This window comes from Pterocles gutturalis, unplaced genomic scaffold (assembly GCF_000699245.1).
Source record: "Pterocles gutturalis isolate BGI_N339 unplaced genomic scaffold, ASM69924v1 Scaffold52642, whole genome shotgun sequence".
NCBI lineage: Eukaryota > Metazoa > Chordata > Aves > Pterocliformes > Pteroclidae > Pterocles > Pterocles gutturalis.
The window spans coordinates 1-16,299 of NW_010112204.1; the positions used below are offsets into that span (position 1 = coordinate 1).

At 39.5% G+C, this 16,299-nt stretch overlaps 1 protein-coding gene across 1 annotated transcript; it reads right to left on the minus strand.

Moving 5' to 3' along the window:
* Nucleotides 1–4,265: 4,265 nt before the first annotated feature.
* LOC104458604 (putative lysosomal acid lipase/cholesteryl ester hydrolase) lies at nt 4,266–14,669 on the minus strand (the record flags this gene model as incomplete). Its single annotated transcript, XM_010073942.1, has 8 exons — nt 4,266–4,738; nt 5,504–5,575; nt 6,636–6,707; nt 7,905–8,051; nt 9,488–9,624; nt 10,256–10,365; nt 10,764–10,962; nt 14,549–14,669. Coding segments are annotated over 8 exons (1,092 nt in total), but the record flags the coding sequence as incomplete, so codon positions are not given.
* Nucleotides 14,670–16,299: the final 1,630 nt, after the last annotated feature.

The window sequence follows — 16,299 nt, forward strand, 5'->3', positions numbered from 1 at the left end:
CCTCTCCGCGGGCAACAGCGCCCCCCAGCGGGGGGACCCGCGCCCCGCGGCTGCCCCCGGGGTTTCCGCAAGAACTGCTTTCTAAGCAAATGTTCGCTTTATCGGGAAATGTTTCCTATGCTTTGTTAAAATTTTCAGGGGTAACAAAATACACAGCGTTTTGCAGCAGGACAAAACGCTGGTAGGCACAGATCTGGCACGGGCCTTACAGGTCTAACAGGTTGGGAGGGAGAGAGGGAGCTTTGCAAATTTACATCTTTTCAACATATAGTCTCCTTGCGTTTAGGTATACTGAGATTCAAGTCTGGGATGTGAATTCAAAGAAAGGACATGGGCTTCTGCTCCTCACATCCCAGGTAAGCCGCTTGAACCCTGAGCCCGTAGGTGTGCTGGGTACTTGAGGAGGAAGGACATGTTCCTCTTCAGTTTTAATGAAAAACCTTAGCCTAAACACAAAATACTTTTCTTAACAGAACTAACACATTTCTTAATCAAAATACTTTCATATCAACACTCCACCTCCCTACCCAAGCTCCACTGAAAAACCTCTCCAGCCAGCACAGAAAGAAAGCTTAATCAAAGGGGGTTTAATGGATTCCCAAAAATGGCTAGGGATGGAAAGTTGCCAGCAAAGTAAATTGTTAATTCTCAAGCTTTACCTTCTCAGGATCAGTTTTTAAAATAATAACCATCAGGAAAAGATCCTAAAATTCTTTCATTCATAACTCATAATTCTGTAGTGAGGAACTGATTTACATCTTCTACAACTACACACATTCGTAATTTCTGGAGGAGTCAGAATGCAATACAGACACTTTTCAGATCACTATCATCAGAAAATCAGACTTAGGCAATCAGGTTACATGTTTAGCTACTGTTTGAAATCTGACTGCAGGGTAACAATGACAGAAGTATTTTGTTCATGTAATGTTATTTGAAAATAGGTTATTAGAGAAAAGAGGCCATTATTAACATTCTCATGACAGGCAATGTTGCAGCATGAGTTTTCATTTTCTAAGACACCAAAGAAAGGACGAAGACATTATAAATGCCTTCATTACAGGGAAATCTTCCACCAAGAGCCATGTTTTATTATATATCAGAAAACCTATTTCTCCATCAAGGTTTCTCTCTCATATCTTATAGATAAGAGCATTTGTAACTTTCCCTGATATTGAAGTATTTAATGTTTCCTTTTTTTGTATGGTGCATTCACCATAAAGAGTAATTGATAGAAAACTGGTTTATTTTGTTCCCAAGCTGACAAAACTGTTTCTCTTACAGGGCCCCAGGGAGTAGGAGTTCTGTTTCACCACCGATTCCTGGGTTGAGGCCCTTCTGTGTTGTCTGAGTTGATGTGTAAACTTTTGCCAGTGCTATCACTAGCTACAGAATCACTAAATAGTGCAAAAATGCTCTGCATTGAGCTAGTACATCATTCAGTACACACCACTATCATACACACAATCTACCATCTTTAGGCTTTCTGCACAAGATGAACAGTCTGAATGTATTTGCAGATGGCTAGAAAAAATCCTTTTTAAGTTCCAAGCGGAACATGTGGACACAAACACATGCCCTTTTGTGTGCGTAAGCCCTTGTATACCCAATTGTGTTGTACATTTCTAAGTCAAAGCCCTGTATCGTGCATTCACTTCAAATGCAGACAGGTCTGTGAGTCTGGCAATCCTTCATCTGAGTGGGGACTACTTTATTTTGGCTTTCTAGCATAGTTCTATTGTGTTACTAAATGCTGATACCAAGCAAGGAGGTGTCCTGTGCCCTCTGTTATGCTAGTAGACTTCTACATTATCCAAAACTGATGTTCAGCCAACGTTCAACACCATATGTATATACCTATAACACAAAGGTATCTATAGAACAGGCACCAAGTATGTAAGGTCTGCTTTGAAAAATGCAAATTTACGATGATTCTTATTAGACCAAGCTTCTCAGTCTTATTTATGTTCAGGGTGTCTCATTTTGCACATTTCTTTCCACTGACACCTCTCCAAGTTTGTGTCGCACAGTGCTTGTAATGTTAGCAGGCCAGGGAGAGCACAGCAGCTCACAATTCCCATAGCCATCCCTGCTCCAGCGAAGCAGAGAAGCTCAATAATGGCTTTTGTGTAAAGCTTCCACTGCTCTGGCTTTATTTCCAGGCACATGGGGTGTTCATCAGCTGACAAAGCTGGCAACACATAGGATTTAACACAACATGCTGTGCTGACTGCACATCTACTGTACTCAGGATGTACAGAAGGGTACAGCCTGAGCATATTTATTATTGAAGATAACACAGGTCAAAAACTGGGTGATCACGTCAAATGTACCACAGCAAAGCTTAGTTCCTTGCCTTACTCTGTGGTTAAAGGCTATTGATGAGATTACCAGACAGTCCGTTAAACAATCCAATTACCCAAGGTTTAGGAATGTGATACAGGAAGCTTTCCACCATGTCACTAGTTTGAAAGTAGCCTCACCTGGAGCCTTAGAAAATTACTCTGTCCTTTGAGCAGTTATTATTGGTACCTTAGTTAAAAGTCTCAGAGAAGACCCCTGAAATAACATGAATGGCCTTTTAGGCTCAGGAAAAGCCTATTTCAGGACAAAAGTAAAATGGAAGTTCGTGTGGCTATTTTACTTTTGTATTGTACTTGTTCTACAGATGAATAGTTGTGAAAAACAGTCTCAGCTCTCTGGATTCTCTGTCCCAAAGATTTACACGTATTCATGCAACAAGAAGTGAAACAGAACACATCACTCAGAACTCCAAGCAGGTCTCATGTTTATTGAAATATCTCAGGCTTAATAAACATGATGCATATGGCTCTTGCTGTAGCACATACCCTCACAACTGCTAAGTTAGCCACTTTGGATTCCTACCAAAACTTCCTTTCAGTGCACCAAGGTGAAGCGAATATGGCTGCTACAAATATAAAGCAAATTTAGAGGTCCTGCTAGGAATCACAGCTGAAGTATCACGAACCACTTATTCGTTAAACAAAACCTGCAGATTCCCTGAGTCTGAATTAGAAATAAAAAAAAAAAAACAACCCAAAACCAAAACAAACTTTTGGCTACGCATCTTTTTGCGATTTTTTTTTTTTTTTTTTTTACAAAAAAGTTTGCCTCAATTTAAAATTCAGTATTTTCTAAGCCATGTAGAAAAGACTTTTTCCTGTTGGGACTACTGACAGTGATCTGGGTTGAACTCCAACCATGGCACAGAAATTATCATCTGGACTGAGGCAACTGACTCTGGAGATTGTTCCTACATCTACATTTGGCATGGTACTTTTGTGCGATTCAGAGGAGCCAAAGCCCTCTGTGTAGTCAATGGAAAGAGCAAGGCACCTATACCACAGATAGTTGCAGCTCCAAAGTCAGACCCCTGAAGCAGACGTGAATCCTCTGCCCCCATTAAATGGGGGCCTATCCCCATTTTAAAGTGGAAACTGAGACAAGTGGAAACTTCTGTTAGTACTGCCAGGCTTCACTGGGGTGTTGTACAGTTCCTGAATACCATGGTGGCAAACACCATATAAGCAGCTAAAAGTTAAACAGATCTTCAAAGCAGCAGCTGATTAAGATGAAGAATCCAGGCAAATGGAGTCACTCAGGCTACAGAATTAATGCTTTGGCTCGTCCGCCACCAGTATTATACTGAGGGAGCTTGTTTTCTAGTGGTCAGTGCAAAGAAAACAAAGCACAAGTATGTTACATCATTCTCCCTGAAAGCCATAACCTATTGGCAAAGCTAACTGAAAGTGGCATTTCTTTTAACCGCTTCTCTTGTTCCAAGAATCTGCAAGGGCAAACAGTGATCCTTGTCCATAGCTGGTATGTGAAACGTGAAAGGCTTCAGGGACACTACTAAATCAAGAAAAATGCAGCAATGAGTCAGTCCTAAAAACTGACAGTGGTGATCTTCTCTGGCTTCATGAAAGTTCTTCTGGGCAATATTGAAAAAGAAAATCATCTGATGGAGCCAGCTTGTATGTGATGGCTAAATTAATAATGCAGCAAAAAGTCACTAAGTGCTTTTTAGAGTACCAGCACCACATGTGTGACTGCAGTACAAGGAGTACTTCTGAAAGGTACTCAGAAATGGCAACATACTGAGAAACAGCAGTGTTTTATGCACAGGGAAATGCTTATGGTTTTAATTGTCAAGCACCTGTGGTGCTGAATGGACTAACTTGTCTTTCAGACATGTCACTGAATTCATATGCATGTGACATAACCCTTTTGTGCAAAACCACACTACTGTTTTCTGACTACCATGCCACTGTGTGCAAAATCAGCAGGACAGAATGAGCATTTTTGCAGGGGAGAAAAATAATACTGAGAAAAACAAGCCAAATGTGAATCCAATTCAGCAGTCATTGCTAGCATTTTTAAAATGCACCATGAACAAACAATGTAGCATTATTGCCAGAAGAGCATATGTTTCAAAAAGACAAATTCCTGGTGAACTAATACTCTGAAATACCATGCTGGTTTAGACATACTTCCTAATCATGTTAATTATTTCATTATACATGCGGTAAGGTGCATCAAGGCCCCAGATGAAATCCAAATGTTCCCATTCTGGAATGTCCTTGTGGTAAACCAAGTTTGTGATCTGAGTGAGCAGCATAGCAACATCCTTTGGGTCTGCCAGCCAGTCCTGTCCGCCAGTCCACACCGCAGTTGGTACTGTCATCTCTTTTATTTTGTAGAAAGGGGGTGTAGACTGAGGAGGCGGAAAGTGAAAACAAAAGCATTAGAAAGAACAAGTCTTCAGTGTGATACTACACTGCAGTGTAACATACTAGCAAATGAAAGAAGAATGTGTCAGATTCTCATTTTCTCTTCCACTCTTGGGCAGCTGGAGATGAAAATGGAGTCCTGACCCAACAGAAAATGTAACTCCAAGAATCCTGCAATATTATAGCATGCATAGCAGTACAGACATGGTTTGAGGAGTTTACAAGACAGCAGGGTAGCGGAAGTCTTAGAGAATGCAGCCCATTCAAGTTACTTCTAAACCTTAATCAAATACTAAAAGTGACTGCTACTCTGAAAGTATGATACTGCAGTATTTCCCAGTCACTATAGTGACAAGGGGCAAAATATTTTTAGTACTGCACACAGCAATTTAGAAACAAACGTGTTGAGATTTAACAGCCTGAAAATGAGCAATACACAGAAACTGACAGGCTATGGCTTACTGTGAGAAGTGCAGTGGGATCTCATGATCAGGCAGGCAGGACTATCCTCAAGAAACAGTGTGCCATCACAACTTTGTATCTAAGTGTGGGCTCCATACTGACTTACGTCAGAGCTCTATAGTCTTTTTTTTTTTTTCTTCTTTTTTGAAAAACCAGATCTCCAGTCTAGTTACTGGGTAGCACTGGTGGTTCTTTAGCATGCAGCATAAACAGAGCACCCAGAGAAGCGCCCAAGGTCTTTTTTTGTGACACTCAAGAATTACAGCATATCCATAAAAGATGTTTACCTGGTTGTAGTGAGCCATATTTGCAGCCTTGCTTCCCCAGTCATAAGCTTTAAGTTCCCCAGTCTTCACAGCCTAGAAATAAACAAATATTCACACATACAAAGAAGAACTGCAACAAATTATCATAGAAATAAAAACATATAGGTCATCTGGAGAATTGGCAAAGGCAACTGACACAAGAAACAGCAAAATGCCAGGTATTAATACGGACAAGTGCCGCTACTTTGCCCAGTGTCACAGGAGTGGGAAACACTAACATTTAATACCCTTAGACTTTGTCCCTTAAGATTTCACACACTTTCATAGCAATGGTAGGAAAGATTAAGGAAAACAGTTTAGTGTATCCAAAGCCAGGATGTGGCACCTCCACGCTTACTTCTGAAATATTTACCTTGCTGTCCCCATGTATATGAGCACAGCATGGAGCTTTCTTAGAAGGCCCACTCTGTATGATTTACCACCTATTATTTTTCATAAACAGAAGCCTATATAACAGGGATCTGGAAAGAAAAAAATCTTCACAAATTTCTTTACAAGCCAACCACTGAACAGCTATGTACAGCAGAACACAGTGCTTCTGAACAGGTGACCAAGTCCAGCTGCAAGACCACAAGTAGCACTGGCCACTGTTTCCATGGCAAGAGAATTATTTGTCAGCCTGCTGAGCAAACTTCAGACACAATAGCATTACAGGCATGAAACTGTGCATTGAGGTGAAATTCAAAATATGCTGATAAAATATAAAATTAAGCCAAAAAGAACAGAACAGAACAGAAAGCCTGATGCTTTTCACTGGCTAAAAACAGAACTTGTAATCAAAACAGGGTTTGCCAAAAGGGGAGAAAATACTTGTTACAGCATCTCTCTGAATTATGTTATTCTGTTGTATTGTTTGTTGGCCTGAATTATTTACAGTTAGCATATCTTCAAAGAAATAGAGGAGAGGAGTGAGCCACCACCAGTTAGTATCATCAAATCACCGCAGTGAACAGCTGCTGTTCTGACAATTGGCAGTTCCAGAATTTCACTTGGGCTATGCTGCATATACATTTTGGCATTTTGTTCCATTTAAATATCAGAGACACCAATATTCTACCAATAATATGGACATTTTAGAATCTGGAAACTCTACCTGGCTCCAGTGGATCATGTTTTGTACAGATGTCCCTGCAGGGCAGTGTGTTGAATACACATCCACTCGGCTCTGCAACAAGATAATTAACATGGTTTACTTCTCATAGTGCAACAGTTCTACCCATTATTGCTTCTTGAACAACTAATAGAAAATTTTCCATTCCTTTAAAACCGCTATAAACAGAAGTTAACTGGAACCATATATACAGATGAGGTAAAAGGTTCAAATGCTTGCAGGATTAATTATAATTAACCACAGAACTTTAAAGGTGAACTTTAAACCCAATAATGATACCCCTCAAGCATTTTTCATATATTCAGAATATGTTTTTAAAAGTGATAATATTGTAAGAAATGGGAGCACATTAACTAATATTTAGATGGACCTCCAGAGAAACCTTGTGTTACTCTACATCTAAACTAGGAGCTATCAGTCCAACATGATTCAGAACTTCATACACTCTGAGTTTAGAAGTACAAAATACCCAGGGGAAGCTTAAATCCTGTCAGAAAAAAAAATATTATCTACCATTAAAACCATGAAAACTACATGTGCTGGGCAAGAAAACATCAAAAACCTGCACTTTCACCTTGGCAGGAAATACAAAAAGTGTACATTTTTGCACACAGAATGGTCAAACAAATAATGCTCATTCTATCTCACTCCAGTATAAAAATTCTCAGCCATCATCCATCTGTGAGTAAACTGATACCAGCTTCTACTGATTTCAGGGAATTAGAAACACTTTAAGAAGCATTATGAAAAAAGGCAATCTCACACCAGTTGCTGTTAACTAGCTTATGGATAACTATCAACAAGTCCTTTGGAACTGGGATCACAGAGGAAGCCATCAGCAAGGTCAGAAATTGGTCCCAGGGAAAATAATTGCACACCTCCACCAAGAGGCCAGAAAACTTCAACAGTTGTCTCCAATACGGTTGAAAATGGTACCTTTATGCCTTACTTTCTTGAAAAAGGAATTAAATGCTTGCACCATCATATTAATTCCATTCTCTTACTCACTTCCCCAACAGATCTAAAATAATGTATTTTAGCTTTCCAGTAACATTTCAAAAGGTTAGTTCTATCCACCCCAACTGGGCAACAAATCTATACCAAGGAAAGACATTAATCCAAACTCAGTAGGATGAAGAAGGCATTAGGGGTTTTCTAATTACATGTAAAAGACAATCAGTACAGTGATACACAGCCAATACTGTGTTAGAGTTCACAACAACTTAGCTATTAAAAGTCAGTGGAACACACCATATTCAAGTTTCTCTCATTAAAACCGCACAGAAGAAAGAATACGTTGCCGCAAAGGTCATCAAGTATTCTGTGGGTGCAAACATGGGTAGCAAGCCACTTCAGCAAAGAACTCTGAGGGAGGAATTGTTTCTTTCCAAACACGTCCTAAAAAATAACACATAGGACAAACATGTAATTGCATAGAATGACCTGGGTTTAGTTTTTACATTATAACATTCTCGAGATAATTATTTCCATTTGCACTGGCGACAGGTGTGTCATATAAAAATGATTTATCTCTTTACCAGTCTTGTTTACAGTCCAAAGGGAAAGTCACTGTTAGTGCTTCTGCTACAAATGATGCAGTCCATTATCCCCACAGAAAGTACCTAGGCACTGGGACAATCTTTCAAGAATTCCAAACCTAACCTCAAATTCAAAACAATGTTAAATTCAGTATTTTACAGGAATACTGCACAGCCTCTTGTCAGCAGAAGAGCTTAAGGCAAAAATATGTCAAGCTGCGCCTGCCAGTATTAAATGGCTTTGTACTTGCAACTTCCTCTCTTCAAACCACGAAAGAAGAAAGAGTTGCATGAGCTGTGGTGGCCACTTCCTCTTCATGCATATTTTTAAAACAGCCATGGATTTGAAAATGGCCCACTGAGAATGTCTTTAAAACTGACACAGCTCTTTAAAGGTATGCCTGACCCATAGCTTTGTCATGTACTTCTGCATTCCAGTTTTTTGCAAGTCACCATGAGAATCAAGCTCCTCAGCACAACACGAAAATCTGCACAGGGCACTGACCAGCTACTATCCTCATTAGACAAAGTTCATTACATGAGGAACAGGAGATTACAATTGTTTAATGTTATGTCTTATGTCAACTGCCTTTGGAGCAGGGAACTAAGAATGCAGACACGCATTAAATCTGTACAAGGTGCATTAGAGAATGGTTTATCTCACAGAACAAACAGCTCTGCATGGGTGGTGGAAAGAAAAGTGATAGTTAAAAGTGACATACACTAGGGTGTTCACAATATCTGACTTCAGGCACTTAAGGCAGCCTGCCAGTCTGCCTACATTCCCTTTGATGTTAATGGGGGAAGGTAAACTCATCCAGAGGATGATTCACAGCATCTAAATAAAGCTGCTGCTTTAATAACCCTCTGAAGGATCCTGTTCCAATACTAAATGGTTAATTGTGAAACAACTCTGTGCAAGTTCATGACAATTCAGAAGCATTCTGTATAAGCTATCATATGACTCTTCTAAAACCGACCCAACTAATTAATCATGTGATTTCTGTAGCTCAAATTCTAGAAACATGTAAATGGAAAAACATAACTTTATTCCATCTATTAAGTTGTTATTGTAAAACACTACTTTAAGCTCATGCAAATTGTCTCATTAGACAGTAATAAAAACAGAGAAGCCACTGCTGACTTCCAAAGCATTACTATGGAAAAACTGGTCCAGTATTCTCCTCAAACATGTTAATCTCTAATCCACAGCTATTAACATTCTTTGCTATTCTGTTTTCCACTAGAAAGGGGGACATTTCACTTGGCTTAAAACATTTACTCTCAAATACAAACCTGGAGTAGCAGGTCAGGAAACACTCCCAATTTTGTCAGAGGGCTAGTGGCAAACTTGACTGTAGCTACAGGTGCCAAGGCAAAGAACATTTTGATTTTCTCAGACAGCTGTGGCAAAGTTGAAAAAGCAATGAAAGCTGCAAATAAAATTAGAATAATTAACAAACCTCACTGACACAAGTTAGATGAGAATTTTACCTTGCAGTGATGCTGTAAAATCTAAGGTAAAGTTCACAGAAGTATTTTTGAATTAATAGTTTGATTGTTGTATCTAGGATTAGTTTAGATACTGTCATTTAATCTAGTTACCACAGAACACAAATTAAATTATGCAAATCAGGAGGATTTGTTTACTTCTGAAAAACAAGTTCATGATAAATAACCCAACACTCTTCCAGCTCTTTCAATTTGCAGGTCTAAAAACCTGCCAGCCCTTATATACAGCAAAATATTCTGGAAATGGGAATCTTTATTCTACATGTCTGATGATTCTAATTTTATTATGATAGTTCATCAGTTTATTTTAATAGAAACTGTACTGGTGGCTACTTGTGACTTCAAAGTATTGTTCCAACAGCTTCCCACTTTAAGTAAACACAGAAAGGTTAAGTCCTTTCATTTTAATGTTGATGAATATTCCAAGAAGCAGCTAAAAACCAGAAGCAGTAGATTTCAAAAGCCCTATTTTTTCCATCATTAAACCACATATGTGGAACTTGATACCATTTCAAACACAATACATTCTAATGAGTGCATCTCTTGACATACCCATTGTGGTGCCCTGTGAATGGCCAACATAAAATACTTGCTCCTGGCCAGTTTTCTTCAAAATGAAGTCCACTGAGGCTGGAATGTCATACTTAGCCATTTCATCAAAGCTACAAAGCGAAGATAAAAAGTCAGTTGTGTAAGTGAAGTTATCAGCATGGAACAGCTGCACAGAGCTTTACTGCACTGCAGATCAGTTGTCTGGACATAAAGAAAAGCTTCCTTTGGATGCAGCAGGACACTCTGGTGATTGAGTCTTTACATCAAGCACCGGTGAAAGCAATTAACATTCTACTGAGAATCTATGAAGGCTGACTCAGGACACTATACTGATCATAAAACTCCCTTTTACTGCCCCTACATATGTGACAGCACATGTAACCAGAAAAAGAATAACTTGTACATTCACAATGTGACTGAACTGAGATGATGGACAAAGAGAGGAAGAGAAGCCTGCTCACAAACAGCATGTGTAGTTTCTCTAGTTATTCTTGCAAGATGAGGATACCTGAAAACCCAGAATTCTTCTTGCTTCACTGTGAAGTGTGTATGTTTCCTGGACCAGGTGTTCCCTCTGCTGTTTCCCAGCCACACATCATAGCCAGCATCTGCCAGCATAAAGCCAAGGCTGTTGTAATCCAAGTTTGTAATCCAATTGCTGGCATCTGCAAGCAAACCATGCTGCAGAAACACAGCAGGCCTTGGACCTGAAAAATAAAGCATTTATCATAGCTTCCTGTTCATCTGGAATTGAATGCCTAAGAACAATTCAAGTGAGTTATTGAAAGTCTGCATCAGATTTGCACTTTGAATATTTAATATATTTGACTTAATCTACTAAAGTTAGCAATTTGTATAATATTCATAGTGCCGTGAAAGCACATGTTGTCACAAAAAGCTACATTTCATCATTAAGAATTTTAAACTAGCAACTTGTTAGTTTCCTAACTAGAGCAAAAGACCCCTTGAAATTCAAAACAGACAGCAAATGTGCAATAAGCAAACATGAGAAAAGCAGGAGCTACAAGAAAAATACAGGTAGCCCTTACAACGGTTTCAAGTTCACAAATATTCAGCAAAGTGGCCCAAACACAGAGACAGCCTAACTACTTATGACTCTTCCCCCCTAAACCTGTGGAAGGCTTACCCATATAATGTGCTACTGAGATCTTTGTTTTCCAGTTAAGACAATGCCAAACTAGGGTGTTGAGCTGCAGAAATCACTGCAACTGGTACTGACATTATCTCTATGCAACTCCAAAGCTTAGGCAGAACCGGAAGAGCAATATGGGTGACCAAGAAGGGAATCTGTGTTTCAAAGGACTTTCTCCCTTTGACTTAAGTAGTTAAAAGAAGAACAGTCAAGACCCAGGTGGAATTTAGGAAGCCCCTCTCCTGAAAAGGGAAATCACGCCTTTATGTGGAATAAAGACAAAAAAAAAAAAAAATGAAGGTTCCTCCTGCTACATAAAGAAAATAAATTAACATATAAACCTTTAGGAGGAACATGACCTTCAAAAAATTCAATGACCTGTCTCTGGATCTCACAGTAACACAGGTGTTTTAGGGTTTTTTTCTGCAATCTGCTCTGTTTTTTATCTGAAACCTGATAACAAAGTAACTTTAGCTCAATGCCAGAGATTACTCAGGAATTCACCTCCTCCAGTGACACATCATTCTACTACAACATTGAAGTCATGCAATACTTCCTCCATTGATAATTTAGACTTGGATCTTTTAGCAAAAACAGCCAAAGCACAACTGTTTCAGTCACCTACACCCGCCATTCCAGGTCACGTCCATAAATGTTTGCTGTGAGTTCCAAAATCCAAAGTAGCAATATTCCTTAATATTCCTTCCTCCTGGCAACCTTTATACCTGTGATGAAGAAACTTTTCAGTTCCTGCTTTTCACATTTTGCAAAAAAACCAAAAAAAAAACCAAACCCATGTTGTGGCATACTGGCATAAACTCAGATCAACCAACTTCTGACTTTTTGAAGAACATGCTCTCCTCAAGCTGCTACTCGCATGTTTCATAACATAGAAAGGGAAAAACTTCAATGCTTTAATTCTGTTCTCCCATTAGCCTCCAATTTTTGCCAGTTCCTTTTTCACTTTAGCAAGAAGTCACCAGATCTGCACATGAATTGCACAATCATATGACAAACTCACTGGGACAATAACAATTTTGCATCACCTCTGATCCTATAAACCCCAGAGGGGCAATAAGAAAAGTAGGTCCTTAAACTACCCTTACCACACAGAACACTTTGTTGTGTTCCCTGTACCCCCAAGAAGTTGAAGACAGACTTATTTCTTATTTCTTCTGGCATTTTACTTTTTTTTTTTTTTTTTTTTTTAAGCTGAAGAACTGTAGGTTTTGTTCCAAAACATCACATGATACATAACTCTAAGGGATCCTATTCACATTAAGCGGGTATTGCAAAAGAAGAATTATGGCATATATACACTAAGTCAGCAGTAACACATCATTGGTATCTTTCTGAGAAAAGATACCAAGTCTATAAAAACTTAAGATCAACATGAACTTTGAAATCTTCGTTCTTCTAGGAGATCATACTTCCTCAAATATGCTCACTAATCCTTGTTTTTAAAATTAAAGCACTTTGCAAAACATGAACTTGGGGTCGAGGGTGTGACAAGGGGAATGTGGAGAATTCCCACAGGTCAGGAAACTTCTGTTTGCTTATGTCATCGATGAAGGATTCAACAAAATCAACAGGTACAAAGGCAGCCTGTCTTTTTCCTGTGGGCTTCTCTGAAATTCTTAAGTACAAAGACACCTGCCAGGTTTGACTGGCCTTGTCCCTGCACTGATCTTTACACACCCACCTTGTAAGAGACAGCGGGCAGTGCAAACATCCTAACTCATACAAAATCAACAGTTAAGGTCAGGAAGACTGTTGCTTGGCCTTTGGCAGAAGATAAGTTGTTCCACAGGTCTTATGCACGCCCAAGGCTATAGGACGATCACTGATTTATTTCGTGAGCACCATGTTTTTACCTCTCATCCTAGGTTTTTTCAGTCCAAAGGGTTCTGAGGTAGTCCTTAGAATATGTACAGTATCTATGGAAACAGGCTGCTGTTGTATGCATGCAATTATATGTACGACCTTTTATAAGGGGTGGCAACAACATTGATAATAAATTCAGCCACTGCTGTTCAGATACACCGTTAATTCTTTATGCAGTGCACGAGGATAGCAAGCCAAAGGCTATGTTTCTCTCCTCTCCCACATACATTTGTCTCATTTTTAAAGCATTCCATCATTCAGTCCTTGCAAAAACCTTTGCCCGTGTTGCTCCCTTAAGTTTCAGCTTACACTTCCTATCCTTTCCTTCCCCCACCTCCTCACCTGTACACCCCCTGCATCCCTTCCATGGTTTTATACCAGCTTTCACAGTAAATCTTACAGCTTGTAGGTGGCACACGTCAATGCTCCTCCCAGTCCCCCATGAAATCACATCCATAAAACCACCTGCTCTGGGCTGCCTGTTGTCAACTAGCTGTTACATATCCTAATCTACAATATATTTTTAAATGTATTGTACTCAAAATGTTCTGAAGACGTTTTATCTTATTATATTGTTCTATCTATTTAAGCAGATGTGTAAAATATAACATCTCAGTAGTATGCAGTATTGGTATGGCTTGTACCCTACCAAAAAGGGAGCTTTAGAGAGGTTAAAATTAACAAACAAATTCCTATTGTATGCAGAAAGCAGGTAGCAACTATTTTGTGAACGTTCTAGTGGGAACTCTTGTAGTTTAGTTACATTTCACCGAAAGAGGCATGTGAACTGCCCCTACTTCTGAAAACTGTCAGGCATTTTTAACAAACCTACTTGTTATAAAAAAAGCATTTTTAAAACAGGGGCACAAAATAACCCAACAGTGTTACAATCCATCTCTTTTCAAGAGACTTTATTACTTAGAAAAACACAACAAATCTCAACCATATTTTCCACTTACTCAAAAATCCAGGCCTCTCAGCCTCTCAAAAAATCAAAGAACAAGGAAGCGCTTGTATTAATGTCACAAAAAGGTAATGCCAGGAAAAAATAGCTTTCTAACTCCTTCTCCCTTCCTTTACTCACGTCACTCTACATTTGCCTAATCTATTTTGGCCATAACATTCACTGATAAAACATTCTAACTGCATAAGTCATATAGTCATTAATCTCCTTCTCGATTATTACAGGAGCAAAAGTTTTATAAATCAAAGATAGCTTTTTCATGACTGCCCTTTCTTCCAAGCAGACATCTTACCTTTGCTCCTCTCACGGCTTTTTCTTCCATAAGGAATTCTATTAACAGAAAGGATATACCCATCTTCTGTTGTCACTTCATACTCCTCACTAGGGTATCCCCTGAAGGTAATAATTTGACTCTGAAGAAAGAAAAGAAACCACCCTGGAGTCAGACTGCTAGCCTCCTCCCATCATTAACGTGCAAAATACTCTGGGTTCTTTCCAAAGACAGTGATGTGAAATTAAAGGATGTGGTAGGAATGTGCCATACCACCCACCTATTGAATGCAGTCAGGTTTTCTTATGCGATTTACTCCAGTACAGAGTCAGGAACTGGTGAGAGCACAAACCTTAACCCAGGAATTCGGGAGGACTCCCTAGCCTGTCTTCATCCACTGTCATATTAGTTACTCACTTGCTGCTTACAGTCAGAAAGGAGACTAAATTGTTGGAAAGGAAATTATGATAACAGGACAAAACAGCAAGATGTGGATCTGTCAGACAAAAATTGAAATTGTCTGCTCCCACGGAGAGCAGTATCTTCCAGTAACAAATGAGCGAGGACTGCAAAAAAGCCACTGGCACCACAGCAGCATATGGAGGGAAAAGAAGGAGGGAAGAGTTCATCTCTCCTGAAGGGAAAGGCTTCTTTAAAAATATTTCAGATTTGCATCTGAGCTTTATGCCTAAATCTCTGTTATACAGAGGACACAACCATATTTAGGCCATGTGCTGAAATGAGCCACAAACACAGCAGCTTTAAAAAACTGGGGTCACACTCTTCATATATGCAAGCTGCTGACATTACCACCCTAGCTCATACTTTCACGTCCCATTTCTTATTCACCTTTCTCCTCAAACTTTATGTCTCTTGCCCACACTTGTTTAATGCTATGATTTCATTAACAGGTTTATCTCCCATCTCTTCTGTCTCAGGCTTTATGTTATTTTCTTTTGATGCAACTCGACTAGGACAGGGAACTTGCCATTTAACTGGTTTTATGACACCCACCATGCTTTAAGAAAGTGTAAGAAATACAAGACATGATCAGAGTTCTACTCTTAGGCTGTTGGGCAAGGAAGAAAAGAAGCATTTAACTAAACATGCTATTTCTTTTAAATAGATCTTTAATCATCCACAGTGACATTAACATTCCAAAATTATATTAAGGCTCATTCCATTCAAATGCTACTGGCCTTAGACTAAATGACTGTTTTCGGTCCTCTAAATTATATGTAGATGATACTGATGACTCAAGCACTTATTTTCTTATAGACTTTAAGCACTTCTAGCTTGAAGTATCTTCTCGCACATATGAAAAAAATGGCACAGTTTAGATGGCGGAGAGGAAAGAGCAACTAATACCAGCTACTAACAGCAAATATTTTCTGCAGTTGGCTGTTGCAGGAGAAGGAGAATAAAGTTAAGAGAGTAAATGCCAAATAGGAAGAAAAACAGTGATGAATAAGAACACAGGAGCATCGTGCTAGCAGCACAAGTATGCTTCATAAACATGCTCCTTTCTATCAGTTAAGCAAGAGAGTGACCAGACTTTAGGAAAAAACGCAGGTCTGGACTGCCAAATATGTGAGAGAGATCAGCCACAGGCAAAAGGGGACCAAGAAGGACCTGGAAGGAGGAGAAGAGAAGGACGAGGTGTAAGCAGAGGGTGCAGACGGCAGCAGGCTGGCTGCTGGCCAGGGGCTGAAGTTCCCCGGGGCTCCCACCGCCCGCCGCCCGGGCCCCTCCGCTCCTCTCCTCGCCCCGCT